The sequence below is a fragment of the Nanorana parkeri genome, unplaced genomic scaffold, assembly GCF_000935625.1.
Source record: "Nanorana parkeri isolate BGI_ZX_2015 unplaced genomic scaffold, ASM93562v1 scaffold67, whole genome shotgun sequence".
NCBI lineage: Eukaryota > Metazoa > Chordata > Amphibia > Anura > Dicroglossidae > Nanorana > Nanorana parkeri.
Window position 1 is genome coordinate 952,968 of NW_017306335.1, and position 21,148 is coordinate 974,115.

At 42.5% G+C, this 21,148-nt stretch overlaps 1 protein-coding gene across 1 annotated transcript in view; it reads left to right on the forward strand.

Annotated features, from left to right (window-relative positions):
- Positions 1-21,148, forward strand: part of KDM5A (lysine demethylase 5A) — a 49,617-nt gene that overhangs the window by 3,993 nt on the left and 24,476 nt on the right. Inside the window, exons 2-15 of the mRNA XM_018576441.1 lie at positions 5,754-5,831; positions 7,302-7,424; positions 8,185-8,355; positions 8,623-8,754; positions 10,315-10,417; positions 10,639-10,724; positions 13,226-13,384; positions 13,951-14,070; positions 14,623-14,781; positions 15,138-15,319; positions 16,759-16,921; positions 17,031-17,150; positions 19,751-19,945; positions 20,047-20,228. Coding sequence (XP_018431943.1) covers positions 5,754-5,831; positions 7,302-7,424; positions 8,185-8,355; positions 8,623-8,754; positions 10,315-10,417; positions 10,639-10,724; positions 13,226-13,384; positions 13,951-14,070; positions 14,623-14,781; positions 15,138-15,319; positions 16,759-16,921; positions 17,031-17,150; positions 19,751-19,945; positions 20,047-20,228 — 1,973 coding nt within the window. The remainder of the gene's footprint in view (positions 1-5,753; positions 5,832-7,301; positions 7,425-8,184; positions 8,356-8,622; positions 8,755-10,314; positions 10,418-10,638; positions 10,725-13,225; positions 13,385-13,950; positions 14,071-14,622; positions 14,782-15,137; positions 15,320-16,758; positions 16,922-17,030; positions 17,151-19,750; positions 19,946-20,046; positions 20,229-21,148) is intronic.

Consider the following 21,148-nt stretch of genomic DNA (forward strand, 5'->3'; position numbering starts at 1 on the left):
TCTACAAAATCTTTACTACTTATGAATGGTTTATACTTGCCTATTTAGTTTAGAAGTTTGGTGTTGTTTGGGGCGTGTAAGGGTGTCAGAGGTCACTCGACCTGGACCTGTCATTTGCCTGACCTTACATTCTGTTTTCCAGCTCCAGTTCTTACATAAACTCAGGAATTAAATCTTAAAAATACATTCCAGTCCCCTAACTATTAACAAAAATGTATCTTATTTGTGTATCACTCGGCTGTAGATCCTCCAATCATCTCTGAATTGGTGCTGAAACCGTCCTTCCTTCTGGAGGGGGGCAACTTTTGTTCCCTATGATCCCTGTGTGTGTTGTAAAGTAGTCACCGCTCCAAGCTCACTCCTGTGATGGACTACAGTCTCACTACAAACTAGTAGGGATGCACGGATACCAATACTAGTATGGGTATCGGTGCCGGTACCTAGTATTTGGGTGAGGACTTGTACTCGCCCAAATGCTCCGACAATCCTCTGCATAAGTGTCTCAATGTGCAAAGTGAGGAGAGCGCTGACACTTCCCCGGCTCTATCAAAGATTGTGACTGGGTTGGAATATGTGACCGGTCACATGGTCACACACTTTAATGTAATCCCGCCCACTTTTTCGGGGGTGCAATATGTGACCGGCAAAAGGTGAAGAATTCTAACGATTTCTCAGCTGCTCCAGGGCAAATTGGCATCACAGATTATGTACAGGAGAACCGATCTGCCCTGGAGCAGCTAATCTGTCCTGAAATGTCACTTCTATCTGACTTTGTGGAATGTGAGATCGCACTCACAAAGTCACATTTCAGGACCGATCAGCTGCTCCCTGAGAAGTGGGAGAGAAGTTTGAGACTGTGTATACGAGCTGGACATAGGGATCGATTTAAGGACTAACGCGAGTACTTGTAGGCATCAAAAAGTACCTGCACATCAGCACCGTTGGTTTACCGTATTTGCTGGCGTATAAGACGACCCCCTACTTTTTGTGTTAAAATATAGGTTTTGGGCTATACTTGTCGTATAAGACGAGTAGAGCCCAAAATAATGTTTAAATGCACCCACTAACACCCATGGCGGTATTCCCGAGTGTGACTCGGGGTTAATTTTCATTACCATAAGCGGTAACTCCGAGCCACACTTGAGATTACAGTCTCTTAACTTGTCCACGATCCCCGCTGTGTCCTCCGTCTTCCGCTTTGTATACATTAATACAAAGCCTGCCGTAATTGGCTCAGCTCGGTATACTGTATGTAGCCGAAGCTACATACAGTATACCGTATCCTTCCGTATGTACCCGGCGTATAAGACGAACCCCGATTTTCGGGGGATTTTTTTTTAAACCCGTCTTATACGCCGGCAAATACGGTACTTTTCAGGCCTGGTCAGGTTAACTTTAGGAGTGGAAATTCAGATTCTTGCATAAGCTAGTCCTTTTTAATATTCGGAGCTTGGAAGCCGGGCCAACGTGATGGAATAACTTGGCCTGCTTTTGAATATGTTTGTGTGCAAACTAAAGCGCAGTCCTCTGTTTCATATTCTGTTTATACTGGTGTTGTGAATACATAAGTTTGACATAAATGGGGACTTTTCTTGAGGATTATTCATGTTGTGCTTTCATTTCTTGTGGGGTTTTTTTTTCTATTTTTGTTTAAAATCAAATTAATGAAAAACCCAATTTGTAAATGCCCTGACCGTTGGACTTTGCCTAAATAATCACCGAGCATTTGCATTCACCTGTTTGGTTGTTTTTACTGCAGCCTCGACATAGTAAATTACTGGGCAGAGAATGCATTAAGGTAAAAAAACGCCCTTAGTAATACTTTAATCTCTACTATTTACCGCCTCGACATAAAAAATGCTTGCCCATACTAACTTCCCCACCTCCATAGGCATACATAACTACACTTTTGGGAGAGTTGCACATATTTATGTGTCTGGAAAAAATAAGTCCTTTTTTTCTGAATTGAAAACATGCCTGTGGTTTATCTATTCAGGGCAATGTAGTGAGATTTTGATATTAACACATATATGTTTTATATATTGACATTTATTAACATTTTAAATTATTATTAATAGTTTTTAGCAGTTACATGACCCAAATCTTAGAAACCTGTAGAGTATCTCGTTATAATAGAGAGATGCATTTAATACTGAACTATTCTTGCATATTATGGTGTAGTTTCATAGATAAGGTGAAAACTCTTTTTTTTTTTCTTTGTTCTTATTGTCCTTCACAAGCATTGCATTGTCGGCTGCATAGTTTTGCATAACTTTAGGCACACATTTAGGTAGCTACAATTGAAACATCTCTTCATACTGGCAACGTATTGTAGGGAATAATGAAGAAGTAAAGCATATACACACAGTGTATTTGTGCAATATCTATCTATCTATCTATCTATCTATCTATCTATCTATCTATCTATCTATCTATCTTTATTATCCTGACCTTTTATATAGATATAATACATATATAATTAGTTGTATTATAAGCAACATTTGACTTTGTAGATCCAAGTCAACTAGAGTTCATGTACAACATGGGTTGAGGTAACAAGTGTTCAGAGACAAAGTCTTAAAGAGGAACTTTGCCCATCTCTTTAAAAATAACAACAAAAGCACCTTTAGAAATTGGCACTTTTGGAAAAATGCAGAAAGCGTAATTTTTCTGCCAATATAGTGGCACATCCGTTCTTTCTCTCCTCCCCGTTGGGCACTGCTCTGTGTCCCAGCGGGGAGGAAAAAAACGGTCACATGTGGCCGAGCACTGCGGGAGGAGATCGATGTGAGTGGCCGACGTCTCTTCTTCCACACCGCTCAGCCTCCTGTGACAGGAGTCAGCGCTGTCACAGGAGGCCGGCGGTGTGGGGTAGGAGTCAGTTGTCAGATCAAGATCTCCTACCCGCACCGCTCGCTCAGCCTTCTGTGACAGCGTGTCAGGAAGGAGAGCCAATGCTAACACTCAGTGATCAGTGATCGCTGAGTATTTGTAAATAATTGAGGACATAGTTTGTTTACTATATCCTCAATTATGAATGAATGGGAAGTGATCTACATCTCCTCCTGTTCATTCATGATTGGTGTTATAGTAAATATACTCTATCCTCATGTTATGAATGATCAGGAACACTCAGTATAGAGGATTCCTGGTATAACAGGGGTTGTAGCAAAAGGAATCTGTGTCCTCAATCTCTTTTTCTATTTTAAAAGGGGAATATCAGGGGTCTGTTTAGACCCCTAATATTTCCATGAAGTAAAAAATAAAAATATTTAGTAAATAAAATATAATATATTTTTTTAAAGTTTATAAAATATTTTAAAAATGTTAAAAAAGTTTTGACCTGACATTTATTATTTTATTTTTTCTTAATTTCGGTTGCGTTTCGGTTTTAAAATTTTCATTTTGGTGCACCTCTATTAGAAATGTTTAGTAATGACAATCTACATACACATACTTCTAGGTAATTCCTGGCTTGTAAGCCCCCCTATGTAATAGCAATTAAAGTAAAATAAAAAAAAAAAACAGTCTAAAAAATAATAATAAAAATAATGAAAACATTTTTTTAAAGTCCCCGGCCCCCGCGAGCATGCGCGTCTTTACGTAAACACGTGTTGGGTGCACCTACGTATGAAAACGACAACTGCGCTACACATGTTGGGTATCGCCACACATGCCAAAGTGAGAGCAATGCTACTAGGGCCAATAGTTACGCGTATCTAAACTGATGACCTGTGGGGGCTTTTAAAGCGTTGTCTATGGACTTTTTGAGGTACTGCATTTTGACGCAGTTTCATGGATGCACACAATTTTTAACCTGGGCATGTTGGGCACCTATTTACTCATATTTTACCCCATAAAAATTATATAGTGTTTTGGGGCACTAAATTTAACTTAAGTGCATTTTTCAATAAATTTTTGGGTTTGATAGTAAATTGTTCTAATGTCTTACAACATAAAAAAATTGCAACTGCCACCATTTTATTCTATATGGTCTTGGCTTTCAGAAAATATATAATGTTTGGTGGTTTGAAGTAATTTAGTAATTCAGGCTTAAAATGTGGATTATAACATAAAAACAAAAAAAAGACCTTGGTCCTTAAGGGATTAAAGTTATTTTTTAACTGCAAACAGGGTAGGTACCTGAACCTGACCCAGCATGAGCCTCTTGCAGTCCCTGTATAGCAAGTTTGGAGTGTAAGCAGCAAATGAAGCTAATCAGTACATGTGCAGACACGAAATGAAATGTGCTGATTGGAGGAAAAAGCAGAGTGACAGAGATGAGCTCATCACTGTACTGCTTCTCCTTCACTGTCTAGTCACAGGTTTGGGCTGGTCCAGGATGACCTGGGCTTGGAGGAAGTGGGTTGACTGATGCTGGCCATCAGACTGATGGCATATTGTGGCAGTAAAGAATGGGTTATACAGTTTTTAACTCCTTAATTTTTTAAACATTTTTTAACCCCCCCCCGTTCGTTCCTCTAACCTCCAACAAAATGTTCAGAGCTAGGAGCTGAAGGAAACAACGTGCAGTACTTCCAGGTATTGAGCAGGTGACTCACTCCACATGGCAGTGGGCCAATTAGTGCTGTCACACAGGATGTCCATAGCTTACCTGATCTCTGCTCCTGCAATGCTGCGATACCGGTGCCCAGAGCATCAGGGATCGGAGGCCCCCTGACGTCATCATGTTTAATGCGGGGTCCATAGCTTACCTAATCCGTGCTCCTGCCAGTGCCCAGAGCCTCAGGGATCGGAGGCCCCCTGACATCATCATGTTTAACCCCTTCATGACTGAGGCCCTTTTTTCATTTTTTGCACCCATGTTATATTCCACATTTTAGGCCTGAAAATGACTTAAAACCCCCCAACATTATATATTTTCTGAATGCCAAGACCCTATAGAATAAAATGGTGGTAGTTGCAAATTTTTATTTTGCGCAATATTAGCGCAACTCCTTAATTAACCCCAAAATTTAGTGACAAATTTAATTAAATACAGCCCCGATGCTGGCGACGTACACTGTACGTCGTCAGTCACGAAGGGGTTAATGCGGGGTCCATAGCTTACCTGATCTGTGCTCCTGCATACTTCAATACTGGTGCCCAGAGCCGCTTTCCCCTTGTACTTCAGGGATCAGAGGCCCCCTGACGTCATCATGTTTAATGCAGGGTCCATAGCTTACCTAATCCGTGCTCCTGCCAGTGCCCAGAGCCTCAGGGATCAGAGGCCCCTTGACATCATCATGTTTAATGCAGGATCCATAGCTTACCTAATCCGTGCTCCTGCCAGTGCCCAGAGCCTCAGGGATCAGAGGCCCCTTGACATCATCATGTTTAATGCAGGATCCATAGCTTACCTAATCTGTGCTCCTGCCAGTGCCCAGAGCCGCAGGGATCGGAGGCACCCTGACATTATGTTTAATGCAGAGTCCATAGCCCTGCATTTTCACGCAAGGATGCGGAGGGACAATCCACAATTCTGAGTGTAGCACCAACTGCGAAGGGGAGCGGAATTCATGTATGTAAAAGACCTTTTCACAGCTCCCCAAGACACTTAACCCTTGCAGTGCTGGGGTAGCCTCACTGCAAGGGTAGTTGCTTGTTTTTTTGTTTTTTTTGTTATCCAGTTTAGAGATTAAATGTATTTCAGGTTTGGGTTATTTTATGCAGCCAGGTGTTATGTGAATTTTGCCTTCCAGTATACTTCCTTTGGTTTGCTTATTACAACTATCTTTTTGACTTTGTTTCAGGACTGGCAGCCGCCTTTCGCTTGCGATGTCAAAAGTTTCAGCTTCACCCCTCGAGTGCAGCGGCTCAACGAGCTGGAGGTATGGTACTTACCTGGAAATGGAATATTGTATTAGAGAGCTACCTGGTTTGTGACGGGGGTTTTTACAGAGGCCATTTGCATATTCTACTTGCTGGCTGGCAAATACATTGCAGAATGCATGCTTAAAGGAACACTCCATTATTATTAAAAATGTATATACAAGCTATTTTTCATATATACTGCTATTTGAAAAAAAACAAACCTTTTTTTTAAAAATACTGAAAAGAAAAACAATTCCTTGCAACCACGTCAACGGTACTCTGAATTCTCATCTCAGACCAGACTGTTTCCAGACCTAAAATGCATCCCAGTATATCCCTATGCTATTTCTGGCCTCTGTTCCAACCAGCGCAGTCCACTCCAGACCAGACCAGAAAAATACTGCATGTCCTATTTTGTCTGGTCTGGAATGACTAGGACACATCAAAACTCATGGAACGCACTGGAACGCACCTCTAAGACCATTTTAAGCTAAAAAAATTAAAAAAATATTTTAATATTAATATTTTAATATTTTAAAATTTTAAGCTAAAAAAATAAAAAAAATATTTCTAATCGCGGCAAAAACGCAATGCACAATGTTCCAGATCTGGTCTGGAAAATGGTGTGAACCCAGCGTTATTTAAGAGTGTGGTTAAGCACCTCATCCCCCTATTTAAGAGTGTCGTTCAGTAGTTTTTCACAGATGTTACCATGGTCATGTTCCAGGAATCATCTACAATAGCTTCATCTTTTTCTTGATAATCTTTCAAAGACCATTGCACAAGTGTGGGGATGTTGCTTTCCCTATTACAGCAATGAGCCTCATCTGGTAGTTATTGTACAGGTAGACCTATACTGACGTATCCATTACAAGCTGTTTGTCCCTTTAGAGTCTCATGGGTGACTGTTGAGGGTTAATATTAAAATGTACGTACAGCCAGAAAATGTTTTCTATTTGTAGATTGAAAGTGAGGAAGGGTTAGAATGCCTGGTGAGTTTTTTAACTGCTACCCAGGGCTCTATTAGGGCCGGTGCACACCTAGACGTCACCCCACCGCGCGGCAATTGTGCCTTTTTTCTGCGATACACGACGCGTGGCTGTTTTAGCCGCGTTCATGTTCAGAAGCACGGGCGGAATACCACGCGATCCGCTTTGCGTGACTGTGGTCCCATTGGAAAATAATGGCACCCACAGCGCTATCGGTGCACACCTGGGTGACTCCTGACCGCGTGGATTCCGGCCTTCAGAAATTTCACCTCGCTTCCTATCATGGCGACTGCAGTTTTACCAGACAGTATGTTATAGAAAAACAGCAGCACTGACAGAAATAATAATGCTTTACTTCAGTGGAGTTAGGGACCTGGAATTGCACTTTTAATAACCCTTCCAATGTCTTGAATACAATTAATCTGTATCTTTCTACTCTACTATTTTATTTTCATATCACCTGCAGTGGAAATAAGCATAATGATTCTTGTTTTCAAGGCAATAACCCGTGTGAAGCTTGACTTTTTGGATCAGCTGGCAAAGTTCTGGGAGTTGCAAGGCTCTGCATTGAGGATCCCAGTGGTGGATCGCAAGCTTTTGGATGTTTACGGATTGAGTAAGGTGCGACTTTCCCTATATAAACACCGCTGTTTAGGAATTGATGTTGGTGATGGGATGCTCTGGATGTGACCACTAGCCTGCAGATGTCCATTACTTGTATTATGTCGCCTGATGCAGGGGACTGGGAGAACATTCCAACTGCAGGAAGAACACGGCCTCAAAACATTACATTGTAAATGAGGCCAAAACTCCACTTTCTGATAGTTTCAGTTATAAGGTTTCCTGGTTAGTGTCAGCCACACATTGTCACTTGGAGTTCTTTAAAGGGTTTGTATAGACATGACCAAAATATATCCTCAAACCTCCTTCTCCCCTTGTAGATCATGTCCCAGCATTATTTATTTTTTCTACTTAGTGTTATAGCGAGAAACAGCTTTTATTACTCTCTATGATGTCATCACCAGACTTGTAAAATTCCTGCGAAATCAATGTATGCATGTAGAGTGGGACAGAAAGGAGATAGGCAGAGTTTTGTGGTCCAGCCAACAGGGCTGACAACACTGATTAGGATTTCAGTGCTGAAAAGGTACTGTGTTGTCAGGCCAAAAAGGAAATTCGGAACACATTGAGTTTCTGTCAGATGAGCAGGTATTTTACTGTACTTGCAGTCTTGCATGTATTGCAGAGATATAGTGCATTTTTATTTTTGCCCAGACATACTTTAAATGGCAGCAACTTATAACTTAGATGTTTCTTTTTAATAGTTCGGTATTTTATGGATTGTTTGTTTACATTTGCTTATAACGTTTTTCTGTTTTAGGTGGTTTCCAGTGAAGGAGGCTTTGAGATCATCAGCAAAGAGAAGAAATGGTCCAAAGTTGGTAGCCGTCTAGGGTACATGCCAGGCAAGGGCACAGGGTCTCTTTTGAAGACCCACTATGAGCGTATATTGTACCCCTATGAGCTCTTCCAGTCTGGGATCAGCCTCATGGTGAGATACTTTCTACTGATAAGAGTGTGTTTGGGAGGATAATGGCAGTTTAGCTGTGTGTGGTTTGTCCCTGTCGTCTCTCCTGACCAGTCATAGACAAGATATCATTCTTTAGTTTTTGAAGAACTACAGATCTCTGTGTGAATCATTTTGCCTTGCAATCCTTCAGCTCATACTGAGTGGTGCGAGTTAGAGGAAATCTTCATGTTGTACAAGTGTATGCCTTTGTGTCTAACAGTTCTTTCTTCTCCCTTTATGAACAACCAGGGCATCCAGAAGCCCAATCTGAAGGCAGAAGAGAAAGTGGAGGTGACTGACCCCTGTGAAGAGTCCAAAGAATCCTCAGGCAGTGAGAAAATCAATTTTCCTCTGAAAAGATCGCGGCGAATCAAGTCGGAGGTGTTTAGTTTTTTATTTCTTGTTATTTCATAACATCTAATCCCCTGAGGGTTACAGTTACCCGGGAAGCTGGGCGGCGTGTAAAGACTTGTCACCTGGCTTCCCGATTAGCAGGGAAGCCATCCCCATGCTTCTCGTCACTAGGTGACGAGAAAGCATGGAGCCAGATTTCTGGTCAATCAGGAAGGCGGGGGCCGTGTAATGATGTGGCGTCCGGCTTCCTGATTGGCCGGGAAGCCGGCTTCATGCTCCCTCGTCACCTCATGACGAGGGAGCATGGAGCTGGCTTCCCGGCCAATCAGGAAGCTGGGCGCCGTGTAATGACTCGCTGCCCGGCTTCCTGATTGGTCGAGACGCTGGCCAATCAGGAAGCCAGGCAGTGAGTCATTACCCACCCACCTGATTGGCCAGAAAGCCTGCTTCATGCTTCCTCGTCACTAGGTGATGTGGAGACGGTTTCAGTGCTAATCTGGAAGCAGGGTGGCGGGTCATTACTGGCTACCTGGCTTCCTTACACGACCAGTCATTACAGGCCACCTGGCTTCCTTAATGGGACTTCCGGTATCAGTATTCGGTATCGGTGAGTACCGGAAAAAAATTTTTTTTTACCAAAGTGAACCATCCTAGAGAGCTGTTAGAGGAACAGGTGTCCACATTGGAGGATTTTCCTATAACCCTTGCTCTCATTTTAGATATCCCTTTACTTTCTGGCTCACTGACAATGGTCACCAGAGAGGGTGAATCATCACAGCATGAACCCAGACAGCAATATAAGCTGGACAAAGGATCTAACCGTTTCCTACTCCAATACAGCAAAAAAAGATTTGCCTTTACATGCACATTGATGGGAAACAGTTGCTCTCCCCTATAGGCTGCACCCCTGAAATAGGAACTGATTAGTCAATGTTAACTTGCTGTTTTGTAGGAAGTAGACAATAGGGATCTTCAGGCATAGTTCTTGTTTAGGATACTTAGTTATAGAAAACGTAACTAAAGCGAAATATGGGGGTAGCCATTGCTGACTTCCTCCTGAAAATATTTACTGACTTGTTGTCTCCGGCATTAATACTTTGAGTCAATAATGTGGAACAAGCATGCAGCCAGTAAAATCGGACCTCTTGATCTGCTTACTTATTCTGGGTCGTAGTGTTGCATGACAGCCAGGTAACTAGCATTTAAAGAAAGATAAGGAACAGTTCTGGTACTTGTTTTCTGACTTATATTTCTCTTTAGAAGTCAACTTACACTTACAGATCGTGTCTCTTCCCCCCCAGTAACAGTTACAGGTCTTGTCCCTTCCCCACTCTGTGACTGGACAGTGAAAGGAGAAGCATCAGACTGATGAGCTCATCTCTCAGTCATTCTGCTCTCTTCAATTTAATCCTTTTTGGCACATGAACAGTGCTGCATAACTGTTTAGATCCGTGTGTATGCGTGTGTGTGTTTTATAAATACACTTCATGATTTTTTTATGAACACGTAGCTTTAATGAATTTTATTTTTTGTTTCGTTTTTTTTCTGATCTGTCCTTCAGGTTTAATTGTTGTGTTCTGTTTTTAGCAGGAGATGGTGGAGAACACTAAAAGCACAGAGGTGAAAAAGTTGAATGTTCTTGGAGCACCCAGGGTGATTGGCATCAGTGACAGCGTTAAAGACCGAGCTGGTGAGAAACTACGACAGCTTTTATTAGCCAGATATTTGTGATATTTTCGGATACTTTCTAGAAGTGCCACTGTGTGCTAGTGCCAGTGACATCAACATGACACCAAGAATATCATAGGATGAGACTTGTATAAGATTTGCTCTTTTAGCAGGGACCTCCCTATGTTGGGTTCCAACATCTGTGGTTGTTTGACTTGTATTCCTCTCTCTGGCTCTTTTCAGATGAAATGTTCAAGAAAAAGAGCTCCAAGTTTGAACTGTTTGGGATGCAGATGAGAAAGAAGAAAGGAGCCCTTAAAGTTAATTTTGTAAGTAAGATAAAATTTAGCCCATATTATCCACACATTTCTTTCCATTTGTAGTGACAGTGAGAGATTCTAGACCACTGATTGGTGGCTATTGAGTTTTGGGAACTTCAATTCAGGCCATAACTCCTCTGAAAATGGTCCTGTAGGAAAGATTTGAAAGGTGCTCTCTGGGGATAAAAAAATCTTTACCCTTGCAGTGGGACCCTCTCCCTATAGGGGGTGATGAATAAGGTGATATCTTATTCCTCACTTAATAAGTCTGTGAAGGTTCTCATTCATCCAGATCATGGTATATCTGTGAAGAATAAGTCAAGGCAACTGGACTTGCTGTATTTTACTTGAAGACGTTTCACCGGTCATCCAGCCAGCTTTCTCAATTCAGAATTGATAGAGGTGGCCTTCGGCCACGACTAAAGGTCGTGAAATTACAATCTTTTAGAACATGAAGATTTTACATATATACGTATTCTTACTTGATAGGAAAATTAGCCAGGTTAGAATTAAATTTGAGTTTAATTGATTATTTCCTTGAAGGGATCACTTTGAGACCTTGCATCTAAGGCAGGGGTCCTCAAACTTTTTAAATGGGGGGCCAGTTCACTGTCCCTCAGACATTGTTGGGGGCCGGATCAGGAAGCCAAGAGGCGGGGCATGACATGCTGCCCAGCTTCCTGATTGGCTAGGAAGCCGGCTTCACTTTGTTCTAGGCAGCCCGGCTTCCTAACCAATCAGTAAGCTGGGCGGCACGTTCTGACCCACCTCCTGGCTTCCTGATTGGCTAGGAAGCCGGCTTCACTTTGTTCTAGGCAGCCCGGCTTCCTAACCAATCAGGAAGCCGTGACACGAGTCATGACGTACTGTCCGGCTTCCTGATTGGTCAGGAAGCCAGGCTGAATAGAAAAAATAGCTGCAACAGAGCGTGCTGTTTACTACTTAAACCGGCTCGCGCTGTGTGCAGCTTCTGAGAATATACGCTATTAGCGTAGCAGGAGCTCTGCAAACCCGCTACGCCACTGGGAGGGAGTGAAGACAGCGTCGCCCTTCACCCGCATCTCATCGCCCACAACCCACCGCCAGGAGTGGGCCGGGTTAAGGACCCTTACGGGCCGGATGTGGCCCGCGGGCCGTAGTTTGAGGACCCCTGATCTAAGGTAACTATTGGTGAAATATATAACTATAAGACTGAACTCTTCCTAATACTGTAGTAGGGTGATGTTTTTTCCTATTTGTAGCTTTAAAGTATGCCGTGAAACTGTAATGTTTTGTTTTTTAGCACATTAAGGTTATTTGTTTGTACCCTTACACAGTATGATGAATATAAAAAATCAATGGGGAGATGTCTTTTTTAGATGGATGTTATATTATTATATGATTGTATGTTATATATGTCTCTGTATGTTATATGAAAACAATAAAAAAATGTGACAGTAAAAAATTTTGACAGTAAAATACAGCAAGTCCAGTTGCCTTGACTTAAGCCTGTGACACTGCTCGCAAAGCCGTGCAGAGCACAGCAAAGCTGTCCGGCACAGAGCTTTGCGTACAGTGTGTGAGCTGAGTGCAGGTAGATGATTGACTGCACCTTCAGCCAATCGGCTCGTGCGTAACAACCGGCCAGACGTCGCATCCTGACGCGCAGGTTTATACGCACGAGCCGGTTGGCTGAAGATGACATTTTTCATCTCGGCACGCTCAGCTATGCGAGCTCTCACAAGTTGAAAATAACATGACACACTGCTCGCAAAGGCAGCACGCCACCGCTCCGCTCTGCTTCGTGTGCAGTGTGACACAGCCTTTATTCTTTACAGACTCGCTTAATAAAGCTTCCTCCTCTTCATCTGACTAGTCCGCTAGTCCACTACAGTTGTCCAGCAATCCACATTGGAAACTGACGCACATTTACCAGCAACACCAAGCAACCCATGGTGTTGCACAGCCCCCCTTGTGGTATGTATGTCTTTGACAGAAGCAGGGCACAGAGGAAGCATTTCCCAGTCAGGCTTTGCAATCACATGACGTAAATAACACACGGGATGGGGGGTTGGGGGGGGGGGGGGGGGTTCAGGCTGAACAACACTTTGAATTGCACGGCAGCTTCCAATGCTGATTGCTGGACAACCAGAACACGGACAGATGTCAAACATGGTGCTGTGTATTTATCAAGGTACATGTGTTATGACTGTTTACTGTTCAGTTCTAGAATTATTCTCAATCTAACCAACATACTGATGCTTCTAAGATTGGTGTAGTCATCTAGGCTTCAATTAATTCTGGTTGGGAAGGGGTTACATAAGCCACGCTGAAATGGACTTGTTGTTAGAGGATGTGTTGCAAAAGATCTATTTTTACTGTATATGGCAGCACCTCCCCTAATAACATGTCTGCCTCAACACAGCTGTTTTCAGAATGGTAGTTAAGTGTCACTGATTCAGATCTGCAGCTCCTATAATGTTGGAGTGTAGCCGCTGCATGTTGAGAACTGTCTTTGGTGGTTGTTACAGGTGGATCTGTATATTTGCTTGTTCTGTGGCCGTGGAGACTGTGAAGAGAGACTTCTCCTCTGTGATGGCTGCGATGACAGCTACCACACCTTCTGTCTCATTCCTCCTCTCCCGGAGGTGCCCAAAGGAGATTGGAGGTGTCCAAAATGCATTGCTGAGGTAATAACTCTATATCAGTCACAGAAATTTTCTTTTGCTCCTGTTGGTTGTGCCTTGTAAGATGTTTGGCTGGGTTCAATCTTTCTCCTAGGTATTCGTACTCCTAGGTATTCTTCTCATTATCTTTCTGAAGTTTACGCCTTCATAATCTGCTTCAGTAATCTACTCTCATGTAGATGAATGTATGCCATGTGTACCTTTAAACCGTTCGCTGCTAGGCCCTGTGCTCCACTTCTAATCTCTGCTGGCCAGACTATTTTTGCAATTTTTCACTTTTTTTATTTTTTAAATACAGCTTTCAGAGTTTGTAAAAGACCCCCCCAACCATACATTTTGCTCAAACAGTACAGGCACTCTTTACATCTTATCAGATATGAGTTTATGAGCCACAATGCCATCTGCAGTGAGACATTTGGTGAAATATGGTCTCATGGGTCCAACTATAAGCAAAATAAGGGAGGGATGAGGAGGAGAAACAGGGTCTTGAAGCTGCATGAGTGTGGGAAAATGGGATTCCAAATTTTGGATCTAATCTGATGGACTTTTTTTTTTTTTGCTTCTTTCAGGAGTGCAGCAAGCCGCGTGAAGCATTTGGTTTTGAACAGGCTGTGAGAGAGTATACCCTGCAGAGCTTTGGAGAGATGGCAGACAGCTTTAAATCGGACTACTTCAACATGCCAGTGCATGTAGGTGTTTGCGTTCTGTGTCTTAAATTCTTGTTCTGCAAAGAGACTTTGTCACAGGGTGAAGGCAAATTATATAGTGCAGGCATTGAGAGGCGCATACCTGGAGAAGCCTCCCAAGTCGTCCTGCCATGGGGCAATGCCAGGTGGTTCTGACAGGCAATGCTCTGATACTTCTGGTTTTGTGTCGCAGCTTTCTGCTATGTGATGCCCTCACACATTTCTACTGGGTCATGATTCTATTGGGTTTCTTTACTGGATAGTGGGAATGTGCAGAAGGATGACAGGTACGGAACAGCTTTGCATGTCAGAATGGCCTGAGATTCAGCCTCTGCACTTTACTTGCGGCACTTTACTCCTCTTCCTTCTAGTGACTCTTTAAGGTAAAAATTATGTCACCAACCAGCTAGCGCAAAAATCCACTTATTGGTGGACTGACCCTTTTTAATACCACATCATATTGTTCATTTGTTATTGAATATTGGGTTTTGTCTAGAGGTTTCTATAAACCAGTTTAATAAAACGTACTGATAACTGTCTTGCTGGGATATACAGATGGTGCCCACTGAGCTGGTGGAGAAGGAGTTCTGGCGCCTGGTGAGCTCGATTGAAGAGGATGTCATTGTGGAGTATGGGGCAGATATTTCTTCTAGAGACTTTGGCAGTGGTTTTCCAGTGCTCGATGGCCGGAGGAAGATTACCGCAGATGAGGAGGTGAGACATTTTATTGAAATGTTTAAATAAAACCTTTCCAATGTCATTGCATACCTTATTTTAGACCCAGTGAGAGTGAGAAACTCACAATGTGCAGTGAAATCAGAGTAAGCAATTTCAGTATTGGAGAGGAGCCTGTGTGAGGGAAGGCTGCAGCTTTAAGATGGGCCCCCACATTGCACAGTTTTGGTAAATCTAAAGGAAATTATACTGTGATTGTACAATCGGCTTACAATGTTTAGAGTTTAGGGCAAAGAAGGACAGCCTGTGTGGTCATACTATATGGACACCTATGTGGATTTTATGTTGTCACCTGGTGGCCAACCTGTTAACTCTTATTTACCTTTTTATGATAGGATTACACCCAGTGTGGATGGAACCTCAATAACATGCCTGTTCTTGAGCAGTCTGTCCTGTCCCACATCAATGTGGACATCTCTGGCATGAAGGTGCCCTGGCTTTATGTGGGCATGTGCTTCTCTTCTTTCTGCTGGCACATCGAGGATCACTGGAGCTACTCCATTAATTACCTTCATTGGTATGTTACCAGCTCCTACATGTTCAACTAACGTCATATCTGTACTTGGTTTTTGTCCTCCCTTACATTGTTGCTTGTTTTGCATTTCTTGTGACTATTTAGGACTACTTAAGGCTCACAGGTTACCCTGTGTGCTCACTTCTGTGACTTGCATTTTTTTGTTTTACAGCCATCTTGTCTGCATTAACTGCTTGTAACACAAGTCAGTGATGGAGAAAAATCTGGGTGTACTGGCAGACCATAGACTCAGTAATAGCATGCAATATCAAGCCACAGTTTCTAAAGCAATAATTTTTTTTTTTTTTAATTATTAAAAGGGGTCTTGACTCCAGAGAGAGAGACATCATCCTGCGCCTGTACAAAGCATTAGTAAGACCTCATCTGGAATATGCAGTTCAGTTTGGGGCACCAATTCACAAAAAGGATGTTGTGGAACTGGAGAAAGTGCAGCGACGGGCGACTGAACTCATAAGAGGCATGGAGGAGCTCAGCTATGAGGAAAGATTAACTGAACTCAATTTGTTCTTTCTGGAGAAGAGGCGATTAAGGGGGGACATGATCACCATGTATAAATACATAAATGATCAATATAAGGAGCTTGGTACCAAATTATTAACTTTAAGGTCACTGCAAAGGACAAGGGGGCACTCTTTGCACCTGGAGGAAAAGAGGTTTAACCTTTGCATACGGAAAGGATTCTTCACAGTTAGAATTGTGAAAATGTGGAATACACTCTCCCAGGAGCTAGTTCTACCGAGCTCAGTTAACGGTTTAAAAAAAAAATCTAGATGTATTCCTGAATGCACAGAATATGACTGGATATTGAGTTCTTATAGGTATACAGTATTAAGCACCAGAGATTGTTGATCCAGGGAATATCCAATTGCCTTATGGGAACAGGAAGGATTTTTTTCCCCCTGTTGGAGCAAATTGAACTATGCTTAATAGGGTTTGTTTGTTTTTTGCCTTCCTCTGGATCAGCAGTGGATAACTGTGGGCATAGCATTCTTTTTTAGGTTTTTATTCTTTCTTTTGTTTCTTATCTCTATAGGTTGAACTCAATGAACTTGTGTCTTTTTTTTCAACCTGACTAGCTATGTAACTATATAATCATGAGCATCAGAGTGCAAATACTATAGTATTGCCCCATACCATGAAATGTGCCATAAAATGATCCGTCAGTCACATGACCAAGCTCTTCTCCTCCTACTTTTTTTTCCCTTTTATTTGGAGTCTTTAAGGCAAGAAGCATGTCATTCACATTTGTAAAACACTGCTGTGCAGCAGTATGGCTGTGGTAAGGTCATACTGCTGCTTTATAAGTAGGGCCTTAGCTTAGGAGGATAAACGTTTTCAAGCATTAAAGTACATTAACCATTCTTTTATTTCTAATGTTTTATCCCATCTAATGAACTTTCTCCCATGTTATTCCCCTCCAGGGGAGAGCCCAAGACTTGGTACGGCGTTCCATCCCACGCAGCAGAGCAGTTGGAGGATGTCATGAGAGAACTGGCTCCAGAATTGTTTGAGGCTCAGCCAGATCTCTTACATCAGCTTGTGACTATCATGAATCCCAACATCCTGATGGAACACGGTGTTCCGGTGAGTCTAGAGAAGGTGACAGTGATGTCATTGCCAGCTCACGTAGATTTTTAAGAAACTGCCAAGTCAAGTTTGGGTAAACTTACTCCTTTCATACTTTTGAGTTTAGGTTTACAGAACCAACCAGTGTGCTGGGGAGTTTGTGGTCACTTTCCCGCGTGCTTACCACTCCGGCTTCAACCAAGGCTACAACTTTGCTGAGGCAGTGAACTTCTGCACAGCGGACTGGGTATGTCTCCCTAAATAGGATTGTAGTTTATGTACAATTATGGCCATGCCACAAGATGAATGTTACTACTGGGCCATATTAAAGCCCAATTCTAGGTTGGAGTGTCTGCAGAAATTTAATTACTGACAGACATGTAGTGATACTAAGAAGGGATTGAAAATAGGCCAATGAGAAGTGATATTTATATCTTGTGATTATAACACACATGACTGATTGAAATAGATACTTAAGCTGCTCCCTGATCTTGTGGTGTAGTTCCCTATCAGGTTCTCCACTTTGCACTTTCACCACACCTCTGTTATTGTGATTGGTGATTCACTAAGCAGTTATATTGTTTGAAGAGAAGTGGATGCTTTTTAAAACGTATTCTGGACAGAATCTGGTCCAAAACATTTCTGTATGATGAGGTAAATTATAGGGATGCACTCGATACCGGTTTGGTTTTTTCGGTACTCGCCGGTACCGGTACTTCTGCTAACCTGGAGCCACCTTCCCAGCCAATCAGGAAGCCGGGGCGGCGACTAACCGCTGCCCGGCTTCCTGATTGGACGGGAAGCCAGCTCCATGTTCCCTTGCGACACTCCTGGTCAGAAGATATCTCCCTTTGACCGAAAGTTCTGGTATCGGAGCATTTGGGTGAGTACAAGTATTTGCCCAAATACTCTGTATCTGCACCAATACCATTATCGGTATTGGTGCATCCCTAGTAAATTGTGTTTCTTTCTCATCCATTGTGGGATACAGGAAAGCTTTACTTTCAGGTTAAATTTCCGCCTACAGGAGAATCAGACACTGACAAACAAAGCAAAAAAGAAAAACATAGGCCACCCATGGATTTTTCCTCCTACTACCAGCATGCCTCAGTTTAATTCTAGTGTGCGAGGAGGATGGACTTCTTCTTTTCTTTAGCTCTGCTGTGTTAAATGCTGATGTCATCCGCTGGTTGAAGTATCACATGCTCCATGTTGCTTAGCGCCTTTCAGCCGCAGAGACGCAGATTGTTTCTAAGTCACTCTAGTCATTCATTGATGAGCTTAGCCTTAACCCTTTCGCTGCCAAGCCCTCCTCAACATTTTTCAAATCAGCTGGCCAAGACATTTTTGAATTTTCAAAGGAATCACAGTCTACTGCGATCACTCCAAAATTTAAGGAGACCGATTTGGCTCTCATTGATGTGTTATAACAAAGTAAAAACAATTACAAACCTAAACTCAAACGGCGGGATGATGTGTACTTGTGTGCTACAATACATTTTTCAGCGAAGCTTGCGGTGTGCGAGCAGACTTTTTTTGGTATGTAACTGCTGATGCTGTAGCAAGACGGGCTCGGCCGGTGTCGCCGTTCTCTCTAGTGCTACTGTGAAGGAGAGTGATATTGGGCTATGGAAGTTGGTTAACTCAAACATGCCTGACCTGTTTCGTCGCTTGGCTTCACCTCTGATGAAGTCATTCAACCAAACATATTAGGCATGCTATAGTTGGTGTTTGTAATTGTTTTTACTTTGTTTTAAATAAACCGGAGTTCCACTGTACTGGTTTTATTATTGTTTTAAACTCTGACCGAGTATCGATTTCCTGCTTGATATACTAAATGGAAAGTCCCAGGTGAATTAAAGCTGTAATCTTGTTTATCTGTGCTGTGTGTAGCGATTTGCAAGGTTACTACCTGTTCTTCTGTTCACATGTTCCTAAAGTTCTATCAGTTGGAATATTTTGGCCTCATTTGAGGGTAAGGTCTTTCAGGCAGCTCTCTGAGCTGCAGCCTGTCCTCACTTTTTCTGTTGCTTTTTTTTTTTTCTATGGCCTGTTAACCATTGTTTACTATGCTGCCCACCCCTAAGTTGGACTGATGTGGGTGTCCTGAAGGTTAAAGGCTTTCTATGTCCCTCTATGGATGAGAACGAAAATAGAATTTTTGTATTCATTGTAAAATCCTTTTCTTGGAGTTCATTGAGGGACAAGGCCCCACTCCTCTGTGTTTATGGCCATGCACTCAATACTGCTTTGCTACAAAATTGAGGCATGCTGGTAGTAGGAGAGGTTATCCTAAACTGGTCTACAGGGTTTTGTTTTTGTCAATGTCCAATCCTCCTATAAGCATCAGTATAATCAGAATATTCAAGACTTTGTGTCCCTCAATGTGATTCAGGAAAAGGATTTTGCGGTTAGTGCAAAAATCCTATACCTTTTCTAATGCTAAAATGTATGAGCTATTTTATACTTTAGAATTTGAAGTTCCATGGTGCAGGTTGCGTGTGTAAATTCAGAAAATTACGATTTGTGTAAATAAATGGGGAGACTTTACTTTCTGGTCACTGGGACACAGAGTGAGGGTGAAATTTTCTGAGATGGCATTTAAAAACTGGCAGAATATCTCTCTCTAAAAAAAAATGAAACTTTGGCTGGTGTGGTGGCTTTAGGTTCCTTGATGCCACAGCAATGTCACAAGTTCATCATGAACTGATCAGAGACCCCTGCATAGGTGACAGATGCACTTTAAAACGCTGAATACATTTTAGTGCTCGTTTCTTGGATGATCACACTTGACAAAATGCTGTTTCTTTATAAATGAATTACCCATGTTTGTTGGATCTCTGATAGCTGCCTATTGGACGCCAGTGCGTGAATCATTACCGTCGTTTAAGGCGATACTGTGTCTTCTCACACGAGGAGTTAATCTTCAAGATGGCAACTGACCCTGAGTGCTTGGATGTTGGCTTGGCGGCTGCTGTATGCAAAGAGATGACAATAATGATCGAGGATGAGACTCGACTGCGAGAAGCCATCCTACAGCTGGTAAGGGCGGAGGTTTACATCTTCATCTGCTGTTTGATTCTTGTAAATTTGATGTTGGTTATTCCATTCAGCACTTCTAAAAATTGCTGTGTTTGTTGCAGGGAGTCCAGCAGTCAGAAGAAGAAGTATTTGAACTTGTCCCAGATGATGAGAGACAATGCGCTTGTTGTAGAACAACATGTTTCCTCTCTGCCCTCACTTGCAGCTGCAGTTCTGACCGTCTTGTATGTCTGCATCACGGCGAGGAGCTATGCTCGTGTCCAATGCAGGACAAGTGTCTTAGGTAAGCACAGTTCTAGCAGGTTTATACATGATAATTTTATTATTATATAGGCTTTATATAGCACCATCAGTTTGCGCAGCGCTTTACTATATAAGGAAGACATTACAATCGCAATACAATTCAAGACAAGATGGTAAGGAGGGCCCTGCCCCTGATGGCTTACAATCTAAAAGATACATTTAGGTTACATCTGCTGCCTTACATGAACTTAACTATGATACGGTAAAAACACTGGCGACAATTATATTTTTTTACTTATTTTTTTGTTCTTTATTTCTGTGTCCACACTTCCTTTCCCATTCCTTTTAACCATAAAAGAAATGCATGTGGAGGGTCATTCTATTTTCATGACATGCCTTCTTTTCACTAGCTCTTTGTGCTGCTCTTTGCAATGCAGGCAGATCATGCAGGGGTGTGGACATTTTTTAAAAAACTACTTGTCCAAGGGCTAAAGTGGTGGCCGAATCTACTTGTCCTTCATGACAATCTACTTGTCCCAATACAAAAAATAGTTTTAACCAAAACTAAGGATGCACCAATACCGGTTTTTCGGTATCGAGTACGAGTACCGATTTTTTGCTTTCGGATCTCGCCGACACTGAATACTAATACCGGTGCTTCCGCTGACATAGAGCAGGCTTCCCTGGTAATCAGGAAACCGGGCAGCAGGTAATGAGATCCCGCCCAGGTTCCTGATTGCCACGGAAGCCGTCCCCATGTTGTTTGGCCTGCTTGATTGCGATTGGCTGGGAAACCTGCTTCCCGGTCAATCAGGAAGCCAGGTGGCGAGTAATGACCTTATTGACCGGGAAACTGGCTCGATGCTGATTGGCCAGGAAGCCGGCTTTCCAGCCAATCAGCAAGTAGCCGGCTTCCCGGGCCAATCAGAAAACCAGGAGGCGGGTCATTACTTGCCGCAC